The 26,621-nt window shown below is 41.1% G+C and overlaps 1 protein-coding gene across 1 annotated transcript in view; it reads left to right on the top strand.

The window, feature by feature from the left end:
- Positions 1 to 10,505, top strand: part of ACYP2 (acylphosphatase 2) — a 33,169-nt gene extending 22,664 nt beyond the window's left edge. Inside the window, exon 4 of the mRNA XM_021537671.3 lies at positions 9,889 to 10,505. Coding sequence (XP_021393346.1) covers positions 9,889 to 10,003 — 115 coding nt within the window. The 3' untranslated portion in view covers positions 10,004 to 10,505. The remainder of the gene's footprint in view (positions 1 to 9,888) is intronic.
- Positions 10,506 to 26,621: the final 16,116 nt, after the last annotated feature.

The following is a 26,621-nucleotide window of genomic DNA, read 5'->3' as shown; positions in this document are numbered from 1 at the left end:
TATTTTTCACTCTAGGTATAAATGCAAATTTGCCCTCAGTAGGATCTATTCACACAGTAGCAGCAGTTGTGCTGCTTCAGATGTCTTTGCATGTGTTTGCTTATGAAAATTCCAGCAGAATAAGCAACCACTCATTTCTCCAAACACGGGAGAAGGATTCGGCATGATGTAAGAAATGAGACTGACTTTGCACTTCTGTCTTAATGCTGTACTGAATGAAATGGCAATTATTCCTGCTTGTTGAGATTATAAAGGATAAAATTATGTTGTCTTTGGAAAGACTTCCAGTGATTCCTCCTTTTACTGGTACCCAGTCTGAGAGCCTGGAATGTGACTCAGAGGTGATGTGCTCTTGAGCTCCTTCCTGATCTCAGTTTGGTGGTAAAATCTGTCATATCATCATAAATATTCACAAAACTCAGTCCTTATCTCAGGGTGGAAATTCCTGGAGGGTTTTAGTGCCTTTATCTGGAGGCAGATTTATGATCAAGCCACTCCCTTTGTCCCATATATGCTCTGTCCTGAATTTCAGTGCAGCTACTATGAAGTTCATATTTAACTGCTATGATTTATATAGTGTTTGGACTGCTTTTTCTGGACAGACAGGCAGCTTGTTTTTATAAAAAGCATGATGACACGAACTGTTCTGACATTAATTTTGTGAAATTATTTTTTCACAGCAGCTCCCCCAGTCATACACCGCTAATGTTTGGAAGTTTGCATAATTCCTCCTATAAATTATTACTTTTGTTGGTTTGCTTCAAAGGTCTTGGTGTTGCCAAAAACCGAAAACATCTTTTATTCTCTGTGCACTTAGAAATGCTCAAATAAACCATGAGCAAAAACAAAGAGCGTGAGCTTGCCTTTTGAGAGTTTTTGTTCTAGGAATGCTTCTGGGTTTTCTGTGCAAGGGTTTCAGCTCCCTGCCTTTGGAAGTCTTTATCACTGGAGGCACCAAGGAACTTCAAGTTGACTGTGAAATGAGTAGCGTGTTTTTCTGAAATATTTGTACATAAATTTCAGTAAAATGAGCCAGTAATTAGATTTGTGGCTTTCAAGGATTTTTTTGTAGTTCTCAATTCACATCCCAACCCATGTAGCTCCTGCAGCAGCCAGACTCCATAGGAAAGCCATAGGAACAACTTCAAAAAGGGGGAAGGGAAAAAAAGAAAATGGCATAAATTACAGAAAATAAATGAGATGTTTGATACTACTTGACAGCCCCTGAAGCTTGAAGGAAAAATGAAAAAAAACAGGAAGATGGAGTTTAGGAACATATTTATGCTTTGCCAATAATTCTCTTCTTACCGAGCATCTCACAAAATATCAAAACCGGCTGCATATCAAGGAATTATGAGGCATAAACAACAACAAAAAAAATTTCTGCAGGACAAGATGCTTAAATTATTATTAACAAGACCTATTTGGAAATACTTAAACAGTATGAAATAGTTATCCAAAGATGGTTTATTTTGATTTTGATATTTATTTCTTGTGTAGTTGTAGTTCTTTGTTTAAATTTTTTAAAAGCAGATATCAGGTCTATCTCTTTGTCCCTAGTAACTGTTGACTTTAGTAGATACAAGATGTTGTTAACTTCCATAGAAATAAGATACTGCCTTTAGTAAAGTACTACTTTCATTCTGAGTTTTTGGAGTCTGAAGCTCTCACTACCCTAATTTTGTACTGTTAACAGGCACATTTGGAATGAGCAGGAAAATGTCCAAACCCATGGGAAATGTGGGTGGAAAGATGAAACCAGTTATCCTCAATTATAATAAAATCAATCTGGTTTGTCTTCGGTATGTGGTAACTTAAAGTAGGAAGTTTGAGAGCTGCCTTAAGAAGCCAAGATTTTGGTATTTCCAGTATGGCTTCATTTTGTAGGAAAAAGGTTCAAAGAAATCTATCTCTTGATTAGTTCATTTTATCACTATTGCAGATAAACAGGAGAATGCTTTTAAGTAAATACTCTGAAAATTAGGTTTAATAAAAGCATGATGTAGTACAACACTAAACATCAAGAACATGTATCAGATCTCATTTCAGTACTTATTAAAAGCTTGGTTTAACAATTTTTTTACACAAAGAAACATTGAACCAGGATACTTCATGCTCTGATGGCTTCCTTAAATAGCTGGGAGCTTTAAGTGTGTTTATTTTTAAGTGTGTTTATTTTTCCTCATGTGAGTGAGTATATCCATAGTGACAGATCATGGACCCCAGGATGGGCTTTGCCCTTGGCATGCTGTGGTGACAAAGTTTTTCTATCTATTTTTTAAAATACTAATAGAAAGTATAAAGCCCAACAATTAGAGATGTTGCAGGGTAGACTTTGAGAAAATCAGGTAGCCTTGTCTGAGTTATATTTGGTTTTTATTTGATATCTCAGCTGATCTATCCAGCATCCCTCCTTTTGGAGTGGTTTGGGATCAAGGCTTGAATGGCTTCATTAGAGTGATGTGTTTAATACCTGTCTGCAGAGAGTGAAAGGATAACTTCATGGAACTTGGAAAGCCAGGGAGAAATGAAATTGAGATTAGATCTGCCAGAAATGGTATTTTGAATACAGGTGAAATCATAAGAAAAACATGATAAAGGAGCAATGTGTTGAAGAATGAAAGTTATTTTCTTACCATAAGTGGAATACAATTCCTTGGGATGTGACTGTGGGAAAGGGGTGTTTGCTTCCATAAGGTCCCTGAGGGACAGCCTGGCAGGTCCCATCCTGGAGCCCTCCTGCCTCAGGCTGTTGTGTCTGGAGCTTTACCTCAAGGCGGAGCAGACAGAGGGTCTTGGGGGTTATATGATGGAAACAATAAATAATACATATCCTAGTCCTTCCTCTGCTTTCCAGGGAATATTGTGTGTGCATCCTGTGGATGACAGGTGCAGTGCCTTTTAAACACACCCTGCTAGATGCACCTCCATGCTCTGGTGTGCTGGAAATTGCAAGGAACATTTGCAGATCAACAACAGAATCCCTGCAACTTCCTTATGTTAATTCATTGCATTCTGCTTGTTGGAGCTATATCTGTAATACCAAAAAAAATAGAACATTATGAAAATAAGTCTTGATAAAGCTCAGATTTTCTCAGCCTGTAAAATTTAAGCAGACTATTAGCTAGTGGAATCCACTTGGTGTTTTCCTGAACACTTGTGCTCTCTAATATTATGTATTTAAAATGTTTTCTTGTTGCTCTTATGTTCTGAAATGTCTACTATGTTATATCACAGTTATTTTTAAAAAAGCAGTTAGAGATGGGAGGTTAAAATGTGTAACTGCTTCCTTGGAAAATGTGCAATTTAAATTAACAAATTAGATCACATAGTGTAAAATTGGGGAAAAAATAGAGCTGAGCTGACTGAATGCTTGACAAAGAAAATTTCAAAACTCTTGCAAACTAAGGATAAAAAGAGACTCGAAGTTCCTTGTTGTAGGCCAGCCTTGTTAGTTTGTGAAATATTCTAACAGAGGCATTCTAGGAAAAGATAAGTTTATGTGCAGTCACCGTAACACTGAAAATATTAGCCCTCAGACTTGCTCAGAGCTCTACAAGAGGATGCTTTAAAAGTGTTGGTGCTTTCCTTTAAGACCTTTATAATTGGAAATGTCAACTTCTCAGTGAGCCTTCTAACTTTTTTATTTTTTCAGTCCTTTAACTGTGCAAAGAGATTTGTAAAGTAAGGGGGACGTTCGAGGAAAATAGAATCCCAGTCGTACTTGAAGGAATTCACTCTAGCTTGGCCTGGCATTATTTTTAATTTTTGCATAAGAATAAATTATTCTTCAGTGTGTCTCCTCTGAGGAGGAGCAAGTGTAGAGCTGTGGGTGTTGTTCCTCATGGCTTTTGTGTCTGGCTGAGCCTGGGGATTGCAGAACAGGGAAGTGTTGTCTTTCAAATTCCTGATTGTGTTGGTCAGCTGGACACTGGCTCTTGGGTTTCTGCCAGGCTGTGTAAGGACATGGGCTTGAAGTAAAGGTGAGCTGGTCAAGTGTGACGATTCATTGTGTCTCTGAAACGGCCAGTGTAAAGGTTTAATTAACATTTTGATGGGTAAAGTTGGTCAGAGGCTGAAGTCCCTTAGTCCTTGTTCAGTCTTACATGGGTGATGGGTGCTGAGCATTAGAAAGAACTTTTCTTTTGTTGGTGCCCTAACAGCAGCAGTTCGTCCTCATTTAAGTTTCCTGTGGCCTTGAGTTTAATAGATGTGGAATGGCAGAGAACCTTGAGTGGCATTCCGTGCAGTGGGTGGGGTTAGCCAAAATTCCCAGGCAGCCTGGGGAGCCAAGTGTCCCTGTAGGGGCGGACAGATTCCAGGAAGAAAACACAATGGGCCTTTTAGCTGCTGCTGGCTTCCTGGGATGCTTACTGCTCTGGGAGACAGGACACAAGCTTAACTGGAAATTCCCTTTGTCTTTTCCTTTTGCTTTTCTATAGGTCAGTGTGGACATAAAAGCTTTGTTTGAGTTACTGGAATGGCTGAATTTGTTTACTTTTCACTCACTTCTTTACTTTGAAACAAATGACTGCACTGTTGCTGAGATTTTTCTGATAAGATCTCTGAAAGAAGCCAAAAATGACTTGCCTAATGTGGCCTAAACAAAGAGGTACGCTGATAAGTTTTAATAAAAATATACTTATGATCTCGTGTTGAAATTATTAAATCCTCCTTGAAGGTTACCAAGATGATTAACAGGAAAATACACAAAAGATCTTGGCATTGTGTATGACAAAACCAAAGCAACTCCAGGTTTGGCTTCTGTCATTGTGGGATAATTCCTCCTCTTTAAAGTAATAGGTAAGGACATTTAACATAGATCAGATACCAGTGTCAGAGTGAGTGGATTTGAGGTACATAGAGCCAAATTCTCCCCTGTTGCAAACTGGCCATAATCACTTCTACATAAAAAAACCTTGCCAATGCCATACAGAATGTGATGATTAACACATAAGTCACTTTTCTCAAGTTTATAAATAAAAGTTCACTACCAAAATGTGTATTTGAGGCTTACTCAGGGCCATGTCCCACAAAACCTGTAAAATCTCAGATCCTGCTATTCTTCCCTTGCTGTTGACATCCTTTCCAATATACCTTGAGGGAAAGCTCATTGTGGATTCCCAAGGGAAATGCTGCCCCTGAGTGCAGCAAGGAAGGAAGAAATATAAACAAATTAACAACATTCATCTGACAGCTGTGTTTAAAAACAGAATCAAACACCAGTTGTGATTAACTACCTTTCTCTCCTTCCTCAAACACTTCCAGACCTTGTATTAAATACCTGATAGGCCGAGGCATTCCTGCTGTTGGGATGCATGGAGCAGCCAGGCTCCCACACACCGCCAGGCTGCAGCTCTATTCTGGGCCACCATGCCCACGCCTCAGCAGGTCCCTTCATTTCCAGCCACCCACTGCTTGGTCTGTATTCTTCAATCCTGCTGCTTCTCCTTCCTTGCTTTAATCCTCTGGAGTACCCCTCACTTGGTTTGGATGTGGTGGGCTCTGGTGGAGCCATCCTAATAATGGGGTTAAAATTCCCTTTCCTTGCACTTTGCCTTGTTCTTAAATCCCAGTGTTTCCAACACACTTCTTTGTCAGGGTTTCTATTCTTCCTGCTACTTTTTCACAACCAGAAACCCTGTAAATTTTCTTTACAATTACCTATTTTCCTGGCGGGAGGAGCAGAGGTGTAGGGACAATAGGAATGACTCTGCAGTAAGCTGAGAAGGGAAAGGTGGGAGGTGTCTTTATGCAGAGGAATTCTGGGCTTATAAAAACAACGATTTTTGAGTAAATGTTCCTGGCCCTAAAGGTTATATAGAGCAAGGCTTGAAAACTCTGACAAAAGTTCTTTCCAAAAGCTCAGGAGCCTGACAGCCATGAGAGAGAATTCCACATTTCTTCTGCTAACTTTGAAATATCAGAATTTATGAAAATTGGACAGTGCTGTTGCAGAAAGCAAAAATATTTTTGGAGGGATTTTATAAATATTTGTAAGCCTGGTCTATATCCTGTCACTGATATAAATACAATCTTCAGAAAGTAACATTCTCTGCAGTATTTATCCTAAACAAAGGGAAAGATAGTGTAAACAAGCCAGTGCCATTATTTTCTCTTCCTCTAAGCAAAAGCACAGGTTTCTCCTGTTCCACTTAAGTGACACTCCGCTTGAGGTGAAGAGAGAGGAACATATTCCTAACCTGTGCCTAGTTCCTAATGTATTAATGCTGGAGGGCATTTTCAGGTCCTCTCCTAGCACCAGAGACTGTAAATTTCTCCAATATCAAGATAAAAGTTTGTCTTTTTGCATATAAAAAAATGAACTATTGCAGGAGTAGTTTTCATATTGTAAAGAAATACTTCAGAGAATAATGCCAAGCAAGCTGTTTATTTTAGAGAGATCTGTTTTGTAGCAGAGATTTGAGTTAAAAAATAAGTGTTGTTCAGGAAATCAGAAAGTTACTCTGTTAGTGTAGTATTTCAAGCACAGTGGGTTTTAGGGCTGTGATAGTGTTATTAATCATTATTACTATTAGTGATGGTACTTAGTGCTTTAGTTGACAAGATGGTGTTTGGTCAAAGGTCGGAATCTATCTGGGAAGTCTTTTCCAACATTGGATTCTGTGATTATCCTGTGTTACAGAGATGTAACTCCTTAAATAACTTTTCCAGGGAGCTCTCCAGATAGCTGACCAGGCTCCATTCTGCCAAGGGAACAGGTGTGAGTGTTTTCCTGCTTGGAATACTGTGCACAGCTAGGCTGTTTCCACAAGGATATAAACTGGGATGGTGAAACCCCAGCTCTTTGGATGTTGTTTTCTAAGAACATGTGGAGTGGCAAGGGCTCTGTTGCATGGGTGTCAAGGCAGTGTCTCTTAGCAAAGCTTTAGTTAATGAAAGGAGAGAAGGGAAAGAGTGAAAGATCAAATTGTTTTATGCTCCTAGGAGTATCCCCCATGAACATGGGGATAGGGAAGCTGTGTGGTTTGGTTGGGAAGCTGTTTCAGGGGCATTAGCTTCTCCCCTGGACAGGAAGGTTGTGTAACTCAGAAATCCATGGTTGTCCACAGTTAACTCAGTGGGATCAGAGTGTGGCCAAGAGTGACTTCATGGACAGGCAGTGCTTGGGTTGAGGAGGAATGGTTTACAAGGGAATGGAGTGACAGGACAAGGTGGCTTGAAACTGGCAGAGGGCAGGACTGGGTTGGCTGTTGGGGTGGATTTTTCCCTGTGAGGGTGGAGAGACCCTGGCACAAGTTACCCAGAGAAGCTGTGGCAGTCCCATCCCTGGCAGTGTCCAAGGCCAGGTTGGATGGGGCTTGGAGTAACCTGGGATAGTGAAATGTGTCCCTGCCCATGGCAGGGGGTGGCACTGCATTGGTTTTAAGGTTCCTCCCAATGCAAACCACTCCATGAAGTTAAACATGGTCAGAAATGGCAATTTAGAGGTTAGCTCTTGCTCTGGATTCATTGGAGCAGTCACTTTGGGAATAAATCCTTTAGAACAAGAATAAGCTGTGTGGTGTCCTCTCAGCAATGTCCTTGTTTGCTTCAGATGAGCAAGGGGAAGGGAGTCTTCGCACTCCTGAGGAGAAGTGGGAAGGAGCAGTGAATTTTAACATGGATGCTATAAATAACAAGCTAAGATTCCCAATGCAAGTAATTGGAGCTCATCTCTCTACACACATGAAGAGATCTAAGGTGAATGGGAATTGAGAAGGCTGAGGAGGAGAGTGCAGAACCTTTTCTTCATTGTTGAAGGAAATAAATGCCCCTGGTAGTGATGAGATTGGAGATGACATTTCACTTCTAGGAAATACTGATTTTCTGCTTTCTTAGCTTGTAAAAAATGTGCTTCTTCATAGGGCTGGTGACTGGGCTGTCACTTGAGCAGAGAGAGGGAGATGGCTGAGGAAAGTCCCCTCAATGCAGAGCTGAGCTCCAAAGTCATTCAATTCCCAGGTATTGCCTCCTCCCCTCCCTGCTGTATTAAACAAGAAATAACACACATGTCCTGTAAAGAGTTTCCATGGAGCTGGGTTGCTCTAGCTGGATTTTCATAATTTGTGCTTCATCCTTATTCATGTGAAGGAGGGTCTGTGGAGCTGAAAGTGGATTGTTTGCTCCAGTCAGAGTTTATAGGTACTTCTTCACCCAGCAGAACTTGGGAGTTGGAAACATCCAGGGATGAATTTTTGTTGTGAAGGCTGGACAAGGAATATGTTCCTTTTATTTTTTTCCAGAATAAGCTCACCTTCAGAATAAGAAGACAAAAGGAAATAGTGAACAAACTATCACATTGTTTAAAAAGCAATTTCTGCTGTTTTCAGGAGATTAATTCAGTATTTCAAATACGTGTTCTTCCTTCCCACTCAAGGATATCCAACTATTAGAGACTTCTTGGTAAATAAACAAGAGCCATTTTCAGGGTTTTTTTTCTGACTATAAAACAAAAGGGACTGGTCTGTCCTTAGGCTTGTTTCCTTCTGTTGAAATATTGCCTCTGTCTTGAGGCTTCCAGCAGAACTGGGAAGTTGTGTTCTCCTGTTTTACTCCTGGACTACTATTCCCATGTTATATTTCTTACTGGAAAAGCTTCATCTAAGACAAAGGAAGGGAAGTTGTTAATAATATGCAGCAAAGAACAAGAGGTGTGAAGAAGTGGAAGCATCTGACAGATATTTTAATTTCTCTATGCTAAAATAAAGCAAGTCACACTTGGAACATGAAATACCTGGGTCTAGTTGCTGTTTTGCAGGAAGTTTTTCCATACAGAGGTTCTTTTTTATTATTGAATTTGAATGCAAGTTTAGAACTGTCTGTGCCAGTGATAAAACCCATCTGTGAGAGACTAGCATGATGCATGGAGAAATTATTTGTCTCTGGTAACTGGTGAAGCCCCTTGAGATGTTTGGCAGTGTTTTCTGGTGTCAAGAACTGCTTTTTAAAAGATCTTGCATGTAGGATCTCTAGCAAGGTTTCTGTATCTCAGATGTGACATACTGATTTACTGGCTCAAGGTAAATAATTTCTGTGCATGATTCTCATTATAAAGACATTAAAATTAGGTCTCACTGCTAGAATATTGCAGTTTACAATGCTCAGTGGGACTCTGCAAAGGATTAATTAGCATAACTCTTAATAAAATTTCTTTTTAATAGTAATAAGTATATGTACTAACTTCTAAATTATTTGTGTGGAAATATATTTCTCCTTCAATATGGTATAATAAAATACTTACTCGTCTACTTCTGGAAGTCTAGTACAACCAAAAATAATGACCATGTACTTTTTGTTAATAAATCTCTGTGTAAGCACTTACCTGCTGTATTTCCAGTGTTTGGGTGTCCAGTTATCCAGTACAACATTCAGTATTTATTACAAGTTAGTATTGCTCTGACATAATTGATGTCTTTTTGCTGGTTTTGAACTCATTTCTTTCCAGTTCCCATTCTTTTAGTTGCCAGCAAGGAACAAACTGGCTGTTGGGATTCTGTTGTGCTGTCTCTTTTCAGTTATCAGTGGTTTATAGGTCCTTGCTAAAAACACAGTATTGACTCTGCAAAGGTAATTATACCTATTGGAATAATATTAATAGTGTTTAGAAGGGATCATTGCAGTAAATCTGTTTTAGCCTTTTTGTCAGCTGTGTTTTTATGTAATATTGTGTAAATCCCCTGGAAATACTGATACCTTTAAAGAGATTGGTTTGCTTTTAAAGGAGAAAGGAAAGGAAAACAGAAAATAACGGATTTAGGGCAATTTCCTTATTGAAAGATGCTTTTTATGGCTCTTAAAAAAGTAAAAGTGAATTAAGGCATCACAGAGAATAACCCCCACATGTGCAGTTCCTTTTCTGCCAACCCTCTCTTATTTTTCCTGCAGGAAATCCTGGCTGAGCAAAGTTGGAAGCCCAAGTTCCCGCATTGATAAAACAAGTTTTTCCAACGAAAAGGAGATCTCGAAGCTTGACTTCTCGGATTTCAACACTAGATACTAACAGAGGGCACCTCACTAAGCACAAAACTCTGACGTTTCTGCTGCATGTTATCTTCTGTGCCTCCATCAAATGTCACAAGAGCATTGAAATACTTTGTACTAGGGATAAACATAAATGCTCCATGTTCCCACCAAATAAGAATTCCTAGTTGCTGTGTTAGACATCTTACCATGAATGTCAACATTTAGTGTCTAAAATGCCAATATCTATTTTATTGCAGCTTTGAAAGACAGATAAAAGCTTATAACTGCTGTTGATAATTTGTGCACAATGAGACTTGTTACATACAACCAGATGGTACCTGATCTTTACACTGTGAGTCATGTTTAGATGAAAAATAATAAATTTATATTCTACTGTTTGTAATCTCACAAAAAATACATAACTGCAGAACTGGAACACTAGAGAGTTCTCTGTAACAAGTCTGTTATAGACCAGGCTCTTTGTGATCATTAATAAGGTTGTAGTGGTAATTTAAAATAAATATGTTATTTCAATCTGAGATTATCTAACCAGCTCTGGTTTAAAATTCTCCATTATAATTCGCATAAATCTTGTTCCAAGGTGATGAAATGTGTAGCCTCTCACCATGTTTTTTCTTGTCAACCTGTAGCTTACATCCGTGCTGACTATAAAGAACATTTACATCTCTCTGCTTTTTTAATGTTCTTACTAAAATTGAAGATTTAAGTAGCTTTCCTTATGGGTGTGTATTTTCTTCTGAGTTAAGACTGTGTGGTGGAACCTTTACCCACATCCGTCATGTGAAGTCTGTGGAAGTTCTGAGCTGTGGGCTTGCAATAAATCCTGGATAAGTCTGATCCATTGTGGATCCAGTTCCTGTATCCAGCGCTGTCTCCACTGGCACCCTGGAGTTAGTCAGGACTGGATCAGACCTAGATCCTCCTGCAGTGCTTGTGGGCCAGGATTAGAACATTCAGGGAGACTTCTTGAGGATACTGAAGCTGGTGTTTCCACTGGCTGCCCTGTCCCTTCCTGGAGGAGGTGGTGTCAGTTTGGGCAGCTGCACCAAATCTGCAGCTTATGGTTTGAATTTCAGGAAGGACATTTCCTAACTTAAACACTGTGCTTCTCCATTAGTGCAAGGTGTGCCTAAAAGGTGTTTCTGCTCACCACTAGATGATTTTTCTTTGGACCTTTGCATTAAGCAGTAAAAATCTCCTTTCTAGAATCTCCTTTCTCCTTTCTAGGAGCTGCTTTTGAATTGTTATGTGATTATACACAAGCCCCATTGTTGAAGTTGTGATCAATGGCTCTCATTCAGCTGATAGTAAATGACAAAGTTCAAATGTAGCAGGAGCTCAATAACTGTTCTGTCCTTGTGGAAAACTGTATCCTGCCTAACAAAGTAGTTTACATTTTCCCTGGAGCTACCTGACAGAAAATACCCCCTTAGTCAAAGATTTTCCAGCCGAGTGCTTTGCTCATATTTTGAGGAACAAGGAGAGTGGAAGGCAAAAAATAAAGGGGTCATTGGATACAGAGGAAGAGCAGATGAAAATTGTTTTAATGTGTTGCAGGGGTGGAGCTGGGTGCTCAAAAGGACCTGGGGATTTTACCCCAACTCCCCTAGAAAGACAAGGCTTGAGGAGAGGAAGTAACCATTTAAAGTGCTAATTTTTTTGGGGAGGAAATGTGAAGAGAGAGTATTTTTCTCTGCTGCAAATCACATGTTACTGAAACTAATGAAGCCTTGCCTGGCACTGTGGGCATTAGTCTTCTCATTTTGTTTAATCCTCAGATTCTGGTAAAGTGTCCTAAGTCCAAGGCCATCTCTTTTGTGGAAGTGCATTGTGTGCGGAACAGCAGAGCAGTGTCTCTAAATTTAATAAGAACATCATTGGTTTTGAGGAGCCAAAGAACAGTTGGATAACTAGATATCAAACTTGAGTTGAGACATATTTCCTTTTCTACTCTGTTCTAATATCACTCAGTAATGAACATAGATGCCCCTGAATTTTATTTTTTCAAAATGCAGTGCAGCAAGAATGTATGATGTCTAGGCCAGCTTCATTCTTGCTGTAAGTGGAAATACTTTCCACTAAATAGTTTCTATTTAAATAGAAGTATTTTCTGTCTATAGTTTCTATTCTGTTCTCCTAATACTTTCTATCTAAAAAGGATTGAGACTTGGAAATAAATAGTGGGAACAGATTTCCATAAGTTGTTTGGGCATTTTGGACAATGCTACTTTTCTTGAGGGGAAAATGTTGTGCCTGACTTATGTTTTACTGGGATTTAGGAAAAAAAGGCTAGACATGTTAATTAAAATCAGAGTTTAACTCCTAAATGACAGGCATTTCAGAAATATATGGGTTCATTTGTATTTGATTATAGAGTAAAAAATAAAACCTTGCCAAGGCCATGAGCAGATGGAGAGCTTTGTGCCTCACCAGGAATGATGTAACCTTGCAGAACAGGGATGTTCTCTGGACCTGCTCATTCTCGGTTTCTGTGTGGAGAAGAGTGGTGGCATATCCTGCCATACTTTCTCTTAGGTGACACCAATCTGTCACTTCTTATTTTCTTGATGTTCTCTGGAGCTGCCTTGCTTGGCTTGCTTTCTTCTTAGAAAACTGGGCATGTTTGCTGCTGGAATCCTCTTACTAGACAGAGTGAACTGGATTAGTCACTTGAGCTTCCTGATTAATGCATGGCTCCATGATACTGCAAGCACTCTGCCGTGAAGGGAATGCTGCAGTGGGGGATGAGGGCAAACACTGCTCTGTGCTATCATTCATTTTTTAGAGTCTGTTTATACAAAAGCAATCCTGTAAATGGAGATTTCTGTAGTATTGTTCTTTCTTAAGGCTCCTCACAGTCTATTGTGTAGTGGGTAGAAGTATTGGGATTAAAGAGAGGTTATTTTTGCCTCCAAAAACACTGCAGGGATTTAAATAACTAAACTTGCCCCATCTCATTTGATACTAATACTGGCATAATTGAATAAAAAATCCTGACATGGAAGATCAAAGGAGGAACAACCTCACTTTTGGTTAAAAGGGTTGCAGGAGTGGGTTGGAAGGTTTTACCAATCAAAATTCCTGAATGGTTTGAATAATTAGGAGACCAGTTGTCTTCCACATTTAGATTATATTAATATAAAACTTAATACACATAAATGCAAATATAAATATTTAAAAGTAGTTTCTGATTAGTAACACTGTAAATCAGTTGTGAGATGAAGTTGTCTTTACCCCAGAAGTGAAGAATTACACTCTGAACAGCTTTAATGGGGAAGTAGAAATTTCTGACTCAAAATCCAATGAGCATCTCTGTCTCTGATGAAAGGCACTGTGAGCTCTCCCATAGCTGTAATAATAATAATAATAATTCCTTGGTGTTAGGAATTAACACCTGTGACTCCTGCAGTTTGGAAATGGGAAAGTCTTATAACATTTCTTCCTGCATTTGTGTTGTTCTAAAACTGGGCAATAAGCTCTAAGCCATATTTTTGTTTCATAGACGATTGATCAACACCAAGAAGCAAATTTTGTCCATCATAACCATGGTGTTTGTTCCAGAAAACAATGGGGCAATGCTCTTGTGGATTCTTGTGAGCAATTCTTTTCTGGGTCTGACAGGCTGAATTAGAGGGATACCCAGCATACCAGGGGTTCTCCAGTACCTGGAAGGTGACCTGGCACTCCCTTGGATTTGGCAGGGAGGTAACAGTTCTGTGCTGCAGGCACTGACTTAGGTTCTGCTGGAATGCTGCCATGGACTTTAGTGGGAACAGAAATTGGTCATGCAGCCAAGGAAATGCATTATTAATGGGACAGTGTTTGAGCAGGGGTTGATAAGATAAAGACTAAGTCAGTTTCTTGGTGCTGGTTTATTTTTTCCTAATTACAGAGGAATCACCGGGGCTTCGGAAACATTTGAAAAGACAGAACTTTCTTGCATGGAGTTCAGCACTTAAAACCGTGCCAGATACTCACTATCCCAGGCAAGCCAGTATTCCCAATTTGTAGTTATAGAGTTGTTCTGCAAAGAATGGGAGCAGAGAGTGGATACATACAACTCTTCAAAGCCTTAAAATTTAAAATAAAATTCTAGTGCAGGTATAGAGATGGTAAATAGAACAGGAAGGGAGTAGGGACAGTAGTTTTAAGAAGATGAATATGGAGAAATTTACCTGCAGTTGTTTATTGGGAGCTGCAGTCAGTGGCACCCTAGAAAAGAGTTCTATGTGAGCAGCATAGAGAAAAGGGTGGCTGGGGAGGAGGGGCTTGGTAGAAGAGGGTCTGAGAAAGTGTTCAGAAGCAAAAGCTGAGGAGATGTTTGGAGCACGAGAAGAGAGGCCAATGTTTCATCAGCTGATAAGGGAATGCTCAGTTTAGATGGCAGCACCTACGTGCTCTGGGCAGGTCACAGCAGGGATTTGGGACTCACTGTGAGTCTTGTTTAGCTGTTGGTGATGTTTTGTATTTTCCCCCTGTTTAAAACCAACTAGACTCAAACTTTTCTTAAACATCCACTCCTGGACTCTACAACTGTTGTACTGCTGTGAGTAGTTCAGCTCACTTGGGAGAAAAATCTCAGTACCAGGTAGGAAAACGAATTGTGTGAGGAGCTCTAACAGTAACATCTCTTCCCAGAGAGATGTTACTGTCTGCTGTCAGGAAACAGGCAGACAAAAAATTTGCAGACCAAGTTAAAACTCATTAATGACCCACAATATAACTTGGGGAGAAAAAAAAACACCAAACAACTGTGCAGTTATCTAAGTTTGCTGACACTTTGGAAACAAAATGATGACTAAATAGTAATGTGTGCTTCAAAGAATGAGTGATATACCAAGATGAATAGGATTTAGGCACTATTTATCACAGTTAAGCCATAGCCTGAATACCATAGTGCTGATTCCTTAAATTCATTATGCAGCCAGTATAATCTAGCAGGCAGCAATGTGCCTGTGAGAAGGAAGAAACTATTTCCATTGTTTTGACCTGAACTGTAGGCAGAGAGTGATTGACAAGATTGTGCTTTGTCTTATTTCTCAGATACCACACCAATGTTTGTAACAAGACTTGTGTGAAGCAAAGTGTTAAACCCACTGAATTCTTACAGTTTGTTATTTAAAGTAGTAATCATGGTGTATTTATCTGATGGATACAGGGGGATGTAATTCCATACATGTCAGAAGTGTTGGTGATGAAGTGGTGGTTGGACATCATCCCTGTTTAGAGCTGGCAGTGTGTGGGTGCTTCCAGCTTCTATTTATGTGACTGGGATTTGTCCTGTGGAATAAATAATAATTAATTTTTCTGGAGTTAATACCCCGAGGGTCCTGAGAGCAGCCTCACAGCTTTGCACACATTTATTTGTAGAAATTATTGTGTGTGAAATAATAGCTTTGTTCTGATCCAGCCATAAAATTTACTCTTTGGGTGGTAGGAAATGTGGCACTCCTGAGCCACTCCAGTGGGAATTCTGTAATATTTTGGGGAGAAAGGAAGAGGAAGGGACAGAAATAGCCAGAGCTTCTGAAATTTTTGACTTAGTCAAGGTATGTTTAAAATTCTCACAGTGTTCTGAATGAAATCAGTGAATTGTTCTGGAGGTGCTGAAATAACAGTTGCTGGTTGCTTTTTTAAATTTTCAGATAGCATTCAGGAAGTGTAAGGAATGAAAGCACATAGGAAAGCTGAGAGATTTATTTTGTTTAATGTCTTTTTTTTTTTTTTTTTTTTTTCCCTTTCTTTTAAAGCCACAGCCAGGACTTATATGCATTTTTTAAAACCTGTCTGTGGGGGAATGGGGAATGGAGCCACCAAAAGCTGGAGTGGCTGTGATGAGGCTGTGATAATTAACATGATTTGATATGCTCAGTGCCTTGAAGCAAATCACTGCAGAATTCCTGGTGCTGGGTCCTGGGGGAAAGGCTGGGATACATTAAATTGCTTTATAGGAAAGCCCCTTGGGTTTTTCCGATGGTGTAAAGAAGACAGTTTGCAGCCATCCAGCTAAAAATGCCCCAGAATTATAAATTCTGAAGAATCTTAGCAACTACACGGTAGCTTTGCTGCCCTCACTACAAAGTAAAAGATTAAAAATGGATTCTCCTCTGTGCTGCTGCAAGCTGGGAGGAATTAACTTCTGGAGAGGAGTAGGAGGAGGCAAGTTTCACCTTAGATGCTTGTATTCCCTGAAATAAAAGATGAGATGGCAGCTCTGCATTATTTAGTATCAAACAACTGATGCATCGAATAAGAGAAGAAAGAGAAAATATTCTCTGAATTTTAAAAATCTAATTGAGGTAGCAAACCAAATAACCATAAATCAAAGGCTTGCAGCCATGAGAAAAATACTTGAGAAGACAACCTAGCCACAGTGACCCAAAGCAACCACTAAACTAATGCACTTGAAACAAGGATTCAGGACAGAATATCAATCTGCTGCCTAGAAAATTAGGGAGAAATGGGGATCTTTACCTCTTTGGTCCTGTGCTTTTTTGGTTGCATTTTTTGGTACCTCTAATACCTGCTGCTCAGTAGGTGAGGACTGTTTGGTTTTGCTTCTGGATATCACAATTGGTACAGAAAATACTCGTTCTGGTGAGATAAATCCTACCAGTTCCCTGCTTTACACTTCCCACTAATTTATTTTTCCTCAAACATCTTTTCTCATGTTTTGCACAGCTGAGCTGCTATCCATCTGTCTGTGACAGAGATGTTTATTCTTAGTCCAAGATGGAATCTCAGACTCTTGTTTCCTGGTTACCATTTTCCTTTACCCAAGAGTTGCAGATTTGGATGTAGGATATTGATATAAAATTTCAAGTGGAACAGCTTAAAATATTGAAGCACTTTAAAGAGCTCTCGATGTCCTCTGAAAGCTGCAGTGTGGAGGGTAGGGACCATCCACAGGCTTTTCCACACTGAGCTGCTTCCATTTTATTTTACAGTCCTTTGCTTCAGATTAGAGTTGTCATATCCCACTGGCCAATTCCAGGGCACCTCCTTCCCCCCAGTCTTTTTTAGTCCCCTTGAGTCTGAAGTCAGCTGGAGTTTTATAGCCTGTGAACTCCCAGAAACCTCTTCTGCTCTGCTCTGTCCCTTTGGGATTTTACCTTTCCATTTTATTTCAGGCTTTTGCCACTGATCCATCTCTCTGCATAATGCTAAGCTAGGAACAACCTTATATGCCCCCTAGTCATTGTTCTCTTCCAACCTATTCCATTTTAGCTGATAGTGATCACTAATGGCTCCTCTTTGTGCTGGACTCAGTCTCCCTCAAAAGTCTGGCCTCACCAGCCACACTCCATTGGATTTTTGGGGGAGATCCTTCCTGACAGCATAGCCCCACTGGGGATTGCATTAGCCAGCCATGCAGAAAAGAGAAAGTGCCTGTCTAATGTAATAAAATAAACACACAAGGGGAAAAAATTGCCAGCCAGGGGTAGGGCTGGGGCTTCCTGTGTTCTTCAAAAACTCTCCCCTGTGTAGGTAGAGTAATACACCCTCTGACTCCCTCAAATCTTTAAGCCTTTTCATAAATTTGTGGGGATTTTTTGCAATAGGTATCCAGTGAGTTTTCTTTCATCTCGTCAAATCTCATCTGCTCTTCTTTCATTATGAAGAAAATGTTAATATTAAAAAAATGAAGTCATGCATGTGTGGGCTTAAGGAAGTTCAGTCACTGAGCCATCACTTTAGCCCTGAGTCAAGTAAGTTTAATCGAAGAAAACAAAATTACATGACCCAATCTTATTTCTTTTTCATCCTGCTTTACAGTAAACAGTGTTATTAGGATCCTGAAACTTAGTTTATCCCTCCCTCACCACCTCTAACTCCTTCTCTGGAGCCCCCACTAAATCCCTTTGTGACTGCATCCCACAATCCTTTCAGAGGCAATTGGCTTATGACAAACAAGTGGAAGCCCAGTTTGGCACCTTGTTGGTCTTAGGAATCCAGGGTGCCTGAATCCTTCTGCAAGGTACCAAATTTAGCAAGTTCCTTTATTTTTAACTCTTGCTATAGGTACAGAAGACAGTTTTCTGTGTGCCTTCCTCAGTCTCTACAGTGCACCCACTTACATTTGCAGACATATTTCACTTGGGATTCTGCATGAGGGGAACAAATCTGTCATTTAGAGAACTTAAATCCACCTGTGATCAGGTTAAGTGGCTTCAGTGACACATTAAGGGTCATTTCCTTCAGGTGGTGGCTGTAAATGTAAGCCTCTAACCCTCCTCCTTTTCAGGTAAGTTATTTCTTAGAACTGGATGAGGTTGCTGAAAGAAGTAGGGACTAAGGAGTCCAGTCCCAGGAGAAGGAGGCTCTAGAAGATAATTTAAACTGGATGCGGTGGGTTTCATGGTTCCTGCCACAGTAAACTGTCTGCCCAGGTTCTGGAAGCTGGGTCTGGCTGCAGAAACATCACTCTGGAGGTTGTGTTCTTCCTTTGCAGCTCATTTCTCCTTGGAGCTGAAACAGTAGCAAAGTTTTTTGATGCAACCTGGAATTACAGAAAAAGTACTCTGGATATGTTGTTTTTCCAAGGCTGTGAGCACCCACGGGTTGCTTGAGGTATGGCTGGTGCTGGAGACACTGAGCTGGGTGCAGGAAGGTAAAACTTCCCTGACTTCCTTATGGAGTAATACTGCCGATGACCAGCTGGAAACTGGGAATGGGGAGCTCAGATAACCTGAGGGGGATTATCCTAGGCTCCATCCCAAACTGCAGAAGGGAGAGAAACAGCCTCTTTCCAGGCCATTTATCTCCATCAATCCCCTTTCCTCCTCTCTGCCTGCAGGAACAGCCCCTTTCAGGAGCTGTTTCCTCACAGCCAAAGAGTTCAGGAGCTGTTTCCTCACAGCCAAAGAGGAAGGCTCTGCCCAGGGCTCCATGTGGAGCCAAGCTCCAGCTCTGTGCAATTCCAGGTGTTTCAGGCCCAGGAATGAGCAGGGATTTCTCTAACCTATGTACAGATACCTTTCTTGAAGGGACTTACTCTATTAAACTGCCTCTTTGGTACTTCTTTTTCTCTCTTTTCTCCTTTTTTTTTTTTTTTTTTTTTTTAATTAGCCACTCACATGGTGGGTAAACAGAGTTTCAAAGAGCTTTCCAAATCCAAAAAAATCCAAAAGATGGGGATGTTATACAAATTAATTTTATGAAGCAAGGTATTTCCTGGGAAAGCCTTCTGTAAGAATTTTTTTCATTAGTGAGTCCCTCATTACAGGATTAAAATTCTTCTCTCATTTCTTCCACAAATTAGGTTTTAATAAGACCTTTAATGTATTTTTCTAAGTATTTCAGGTCTTGCCTCTTCTGGCAGAAGTATAAATGTTAATAATATTAATTACTTCATGATAATAAACTACTTTTGGGAATCTTGGCTAGGAAAAATGCAGGAATCCCTCTTTTTGCAGTTTTTTGCTGCGGTATTTTAAGTGTATTTGGAAATATCCAGGCCACATAATAGATGGATATCATAGACTTTAATGCAGTCTAGATTTTACAGAATAACACTGTTTTGGCTCTCTGAAGTCCTGCCTATTTCTAATACTGGTGTTTTAGATGGGATTTAGCTTTGTCAAGGAAACTCAGGCCTGTTAAATCCCCAAATCTGTTAAGTGGTATCCACAGGTGAATCCTGGATCCTCTGGAGGTGCTCTTATGGGCTTTCTGTGTGGGGCCAAGGAAGGATCCTGGAAAACATCAAGCATCCAATAACTCCATACAGGGAAAAGCTTCTCTTTCCTGAGCTCTCAAAGTTGTGGCCACCATTATGGAAATGTTTGTTCTGTGCACATCCAGAATTTATGGGGAAGTGCAAAACAATGGACAACAGTTGACTGCCAGCCAAGAGAAAGATGTATTAAAAGATAAAAGATGGAATACATAAGGTTTAGTAGCTTGAGAAGAGTGCAGAAATTAGCATTTGGGATCCAAAGGCTCACCCTCAGTGAAAAGAACGGGGTCCATGCCTTTAATAATGTTCAGCTCTTTATTAAAAAGTCAGCTCGGCTGGGGGCTGTTGTAGCTTTTTCCTGGTACCCGAAGGGTGAGAAGGCTGCAGAGTCTGTCCCTGGAGTCTCCACGGCACACTGGTAGCTGAAGGTGAAGAGGTGTCCAGTCTGTATCTGAAGTCCCGATCAGCAGACCGTCCTCTCTCCTCCTGGCACACTGGTAGCCAAAGGGTGGGGGGATGTCCAGAGCCTGCTGCTGAGGATCCAGCGGCAGCTATTCCTCTCCTTCCCTCCTGGTAACACCAGGAAGAGTGTCTGTTTTCCTTGTGCCTGCTTCCCAGAGCCCAGTCCAGTCTGGTCCTCTGCAGGTTATGGTGACAGATCAAATACAGACTAGGGATGGGGTTCCCTTTTCCCCAACCTGCACACCCATCTAGCCCCCTCCACTGTGCCCCTCTTTTTCATTTTGGGGTGTTTTTCATCCCCAAAACCCCCTCCCATGATTCCACTGGATTATTTTGCATCCCAGTCCTAGTTTGGGTGGGGTTGTAGGTGATTCCCAGGAGCAATTAGGTAATTAACATTTCAATGTCAGTACTTAGTTCGAGCCAAGTGTCCCAGCCAGGCTGTTTTGTTCATAACACTCAGCAGGGACAAGACATGCCCAGGAAAAGAAAAAAGGGTTGTGCCTCAACTCTAAATGTAAAATTTCTAATATAAAAATGTCTGAATTCCAGTGGAGAAAGGTTTGTCTTGCAGTCCCTGTCTTAAAGAATGCTGGACAGTGTCTAATATTCCTAGAAGTGTCTCATTTAATGAGATTTGACCTAGTGACAAGATTTAATTATGACTTCGTTCAGAACCTTTGAACAAATGGAAAGGAGAATAACAGTTAACCTGAACTCTCTATAGATTTTGTTAATTTACCTGATTTCCTAGACAGGAAAAACATCTTTGCCAAGTCTAAGAAAATATCTTAATAAAAGGCATTTGTTTGTAAATGGAATTGGAATGTAGAATAAAACCAGCTGGAAATTTTCAGAGATGTGATTCCTCCTCAAAGGCAATGGGAGAAGTCTCCACCACGAGAAAATGATCAGGAAACAGCCTTTGGCCCTGATGGAGAGCATTTCTGTTTTAAACATTAACTGTAGATCACAGGATCAGTTCTGGTTTATCACTGTGATAAAAGTTCAGTTCACGTTGTCTTGACTGAGCTGGCTGGTGAATGTTTTGTCACTGAGAACCATTTCCTTTTGTAACTTAAGTACTTAATTGCTTCTAATTGGTTTCTGTTGCAGAGGAGATGTAGATCCAAATGACAGAGCAGAGAGAGGATGGGGGAGCCCATGGTAACTGCACATTATTGAGGTGTCAGTGGAGTGAGCAGAAGTGTCATTATGGGACAGGAAAAATGAAAAGGAGAAGGAGACCACGGAGCATCTGGGAATGCTCACAGAGAGGCAACTGGGGATTCTGGGAGAGATCTCTTAAGATTAGTCCTGGCAAGCAAATCAGGAAAACAGCATTTGATGAGGCATAGAGTACTCAGCTAATCAGTGTCCAAAGCAGCTGATAAGAGCAGTCAAAACCATTGAAATCAGCAAGGCAGTAGCACTTGGGAAAGCTGGTATCATGGTCTGATCAGGGAAAGATATCACAGAATTAAATCAGGAATTAAATACCAAACAAACTCTCGAAATAGGCAGCCCGGTCCAGGAATCCATTTTGTACCTTCAGGATCCAGTGGTAGATGTAAGTGAGCCAGAATCTTCGTTTAGGAGAGCCAAGGAGTCATTTTCACTGCAGCTTTCTGTACAACCTCACCTTCATTGCCTTATATAAGTCAGGAGTAAGTAGCAGTAAATTAATGTGAATGAGAACAAAATTTAATTTTTGGCATTCACAAAAACTTAAAGCCAGATCATATACTTTGTTCTGGTTTTAGAGCAATCACTAATATCATCTGGAGCATGCTGACTTCTGAACCAGTACACAGTGGTATAAACATATTTAAATATTATCAATGAGGAGAGTTTTCCTTGTCTTCTTTTGTCTTTTAGCCTGAATAGTGATGGAATGTTTAATATTGGCACAAGAATTGCCAACAGAGACTTTGTATCTCTCCCAGATAAATGCTGCTCATGTTCACCAGTGGCACGATAATCCCAATTACATTGTGTAGGATGAATTAGCTCCAGTGTAAGGCTACTAAATGAGCAGTTATACTATTGGGGAGCAAAAGACACCAAAACAACTTAGGTATGAACAACTTGCACTTCCTCTTTCAATATCAGAAGAGGGAATGGCTTCAAATGACAGAAGAAAAACAAAACAGAATAAAATTGTTCCCTGTGAGGGTGCTGAGGTCCTGGCACAGGTTGCCCTGAGAAGCTGTGGCTGCCCCTTTCCATCCAAGGCCAGGTGGGATAGGGAGAGGTGTCCCTGACCATGGCAGGGGCTGGGACTGGATGGGTTTTAAGGTCCTGTATGTGTCATTAAACTCCAGTGAATTGTAGAGCCCCAAAAATCTGATCAGGCACTAGCCTAAGTTGGCTTTGCTGACCGAATTCAGTCAGCAGCAGCTGAAAACCCTCAAACTTTTCTCTAGTACTGAATGTCACCTGACTTGATTGCACTGTGGACACAGTCAAGCAGTTGCTCTCTGCCAATAGGTTTAGCAGTTGTGTTGTTCATCCTTGCCTATATTCAGAAGGAAAAAAGGTACATTTTTCAAGCATACTATATGGAGAGCATCTGTGTGAGAGATTATTTTTGTTTCCATATATCAATACGTGTTAAAAATTACCCTGCTGACGTCACTTGAAGTGTTTCTTCCCAGCTCTCTTCCCCATCCTGAGTAGACAGCTATAAAAACTGAGAGTTCACCTGCTGTATAACCCTGTATCAGTAACAACCCTTCTACTGGCATGGATAAAGGAAGCCTTTAGGAGTTACTGTATGAGGAAGTACTTCTATTTAAAAGCTCCACGTCTGGAGGCTGTGAGGTTGGAGGAGCCTCCTTTCAGCTATTTAAAGGTAGCATTACTGGTTTTCTTGAGTTTGACTGAGTTGGGCCATGGGAGGCCAAGAGTTTGCAGTGTCTGCTGGCTGAGCAGCATAGGTAGCACAGAAGCACAATGACTGTCTCATGGCAGGTAAATTCAGTCTCCTATCCTTTTTCCCAGCTGTCTCTAAAGCAAATTAACGAGAGCAAGTCTAGACCAATTTTTAACCAACAGGTCAGACAGGCTCTCTCCCTCTTGCTGGTGTTTTGTCAGCATAATGGATGACTGGCCTTTTATTCCCTGCTAGTAGGACATTTGGGGAACTAAATACTCCATAAAATCAGACTTAGGTGAGCAGGAAAGCCTCATCTAAAAGCATATCAGTATCAGGTGAGCTGCCTGGCTGGCAGAGCAGGTGTCCCTTGGGGGGCCTGGGAGCACTGTCTGATCAGCCACTCACCCTCAACTGCTGTTGCTGTGACTTTCACCACAGCTTGTTTCTGCAAGAAGTTGCTAGAGAGAGCTGCAATCTTGCATTTCTTCACTTCATGTGTATTTATTCTGGGGCAACTGGTTTGGGAGCCAACACCCTTACTGACTGTGCCAAGAGGATCAGCTGAGCCTGTCGCTGTCACCAAAGAGTGTTCCAGGAGAGCAGCGTGGCAGCATCAGCATTGGAGACCAGAGTGTTATGGCTGAACTGCATTCTCTTCAACTGAAAAACCCCTGTCCTATGGATCCCTTGTTTAATGCCAAAAAACACTTGGAAACACAACTAATTATACTCTAGCAACCCAATGTGTTTTCCCAAGTACCAGAGCCTGATACATTTGAAATAAGCATAATTCTCTAATGCTCTGAGCTGCTCTGTTTCTGTGGGCTAATAGGAATAGATTTTCAAGTTGGGAGAGAAGGGCTCCCTACTTGGCAACTTCTGAGCAATCAGATGTAGACGGAAAAGCCTTTGACAATTATGGTAATTAAGAGAGAGATGAAAAAGAAGGGGAGATACTTCCTTGAACAGAGGGACAGTTTTTTGTCTGCCCTGGTTTAAGGAGGGAAAGGGGTGTTTACTCAGGGCTCTTTCTATTCAGTAATTGAAGCAGATCCATTCTGCAAGACGTAGAAGCCAAGATGATGCTGACTGGGCAGATCTTGGATCTCTCCAGGTCTCTGCCAGCAAAGGGAGGGAACAGCATCAGAAGAAAACCATTTGTGTTGCAGCAAGAACTATCATGTGCTGGCTTTCTTTCCTCCATGGTAGAAGGGGAAAGAGAATAGCACTTGTTGGCTCTTTTTTCCCTTCTAGAGAAGGAGAGGAGCATGGACAGGAATGTCATGATCAGACAGGCACAAATCTCTGTAAATCAGTGCTCTTGGCTCTTCAGGGGATCCCTGCCAAATGTTAGCAGAAAGGAGTGACAGAGCCAATCTTAACTCGTGTATGTTCTATCCAGTGTCAACCTGGTGCTCAGGGGTCAGGTGGCTGCTGTTACAGCCCAGCTGCTGCAAGGTTTCTAATTGTGCAGACTCTCTTGCAGTGAATTCACAGCCAAATGGGAGTTATGAAACCATGTTTTAAAATTCAGTCTGTATAGTCAAGCTTGTGTAGTAGAAAATAAAAGGCCACATTTAGAACCATGACAGATTTTACTGAACACTGAGAAGGGTGAGACAAATAATCAGGGAATTATTTTCATTTTTCTGATTCTTTCTGCAGCAATAGTGATTGTAGAAGTAATAGTGAAATTTGGAGTGTGGGGATTGTAGTTACCTTTACCTGGAGGATCCTGAAGCCTGTGACTCTTCCATGGGTGCTGTTGCCAGACTTGGTGACCTAAACATGTGCTGAGCACAAAATCTATGTTCCCTTGTGACAAATCTTGTTAGCTTGTGGGAAATCTTTTGGGCTCTTCTAGGAAATATCTTGGCTCTGCTCTCCTGGCTGTTTGGTGTTGGCCTTATGTCAAGGCAGATGGAAGTGGCCTGTAACAGAATGCTGGATCATCTGTCCATGTCCAAGGAAGGAGAATGCTCTGAAGGGCCAACCCTTCCCCTTGGCAGTACCAATTTACTGCTCCTAATATGGCTGTGGTTATTGCCCTGTGCTTTGATCAGTGATTTTTGGCCTTGTGAAACTTTGTATCCCTGGAGACTGCAGCACTGCCAGTTTAGTCCAGTCTGGAGCCCCAAATGGGAGACTTGGGGAAAGTTTCTATGCAGGTCCATATGGGGAACACTGGAGAAACCTGTTCCAGTGATGTCAGCCAAGCTGTGGAGCAAGGATCAGTCTAATGAGTGGCTTATCCAAGGCTGATTTCCTGTTTAGAAAGTTAAGATAAGCATATTTTATTATTGAAAAATCAGAATGATCAGCTGAAAGCATCAGCATTAGGGAGTTAATGGCTGGCTCCTGGTCTGTCCTCCTGTGAAGCATCTGGGGCAGTCCCATCCCTGCTCAGGTTCAGTAGGTGCTCCGTTGTGAGCAGGCACTACTGGGGAAAGGGGCTGTGATTGATCCTGGGGATTTGCAACCGCGTGACAGCAGAAGACTCATTCAGTGTTCCCTAAATTGCTCCTGGAGTATCAGGGCTGGGAGCAAGCACAGGGCACCCCTGTGCCCTTTACCCCTCAGCTCCAGTCGAGTAGTGCCCCCCTGAGCTGAACATCTGGTCCTCCCAGACAGACACAGTAACTCCTCTATGGGAACATTCATACCAATTAAATCTTATCATAAATCATTCTGTTCCATCACTCCACTTAATTAGCCATGGTCTTTGGTATTTCAGCAATGCTGCACCATGCCAAAAAATGAAAGTATTCTGTACACACACACAACAACTGCCTGTCTGCCAGCCAGGGGCAGACCAACAAATATTTCTCCTGCACCAGAGCAGTATCTGCTGGGAAATGTAATTGCCCACTTCTGTTTTTTCAAATTGAAATGAGTTAGAAGTCTTTTCATTTGGGCACTCTGCTTTCCTTGCAGCAAAACCAAGCTGATTTCTCCTCAGCTGTTTAGTGGACATAAACTGGGGTAAGTCACACAAAACCCACCATTGAAGGGGTTCCTCGAGTGTTAGTTCTTTCTGTTTACAAATGATAAACACAAATAAGCAACACGAATTAACTGCTCATTAGCAGCAGATCACAGCTATTACCTAAATCCTTGTCTGCAGCAGGACCCTTGACTTTAGGAATGTGTATTGGGTCCGACCTAATTTTATTTTATGTTTGGAAATATCCAAACCCAGGCACATAATCACATCCCACTTTCAGCAAGAAAGCGCCTGATTTGGCAGCCTCTGTTGTAAATGGCTGCATTATTTTTTTCCCCCGAAATTTGAGCAGCTCCTGTGAGTAAGTGAGGATAAAAAGCTCTATGATCTGCAGAACCCAGCCTAGAATAGTGCATCAACAAATGGCAGTGAGGGAAACATTAGGGATGAGGAAATAATAATGGTTAGTTCCCTGCTGCCCACTGATGCTGAGACCTATTTTACATTGCCATTGAGAAGGGGGCCACCAACTTACCTGTGACAAGGAGTCAGCTGATCGATGGAAACAGGAGCTCTTTTAATAGCCCCCAAAAGCTGTTCCCTGCCATCTGAGGCATTTGTCAGATGTGACAAGGCACTTGGCCTATTTTTGTCACACAGCAAATCCTTTT

This window comes from Lonchura striata, chromosome 3, assembly GCF_046129695.1.
Source record: "Lonchura striata isolate bLonStr1 chromosome 3, bLonStr1.mat, whole genome shotgun sequence".
Lineage (NCBI taxonomy): Eukaryota > Metazoa > Chordata > Aves > Passeriformes > Estrildidae > Lonchura > Lonchura striata.
This window is presented reverse-complemented; position numbering and strand designations above follow the sequence as displayed.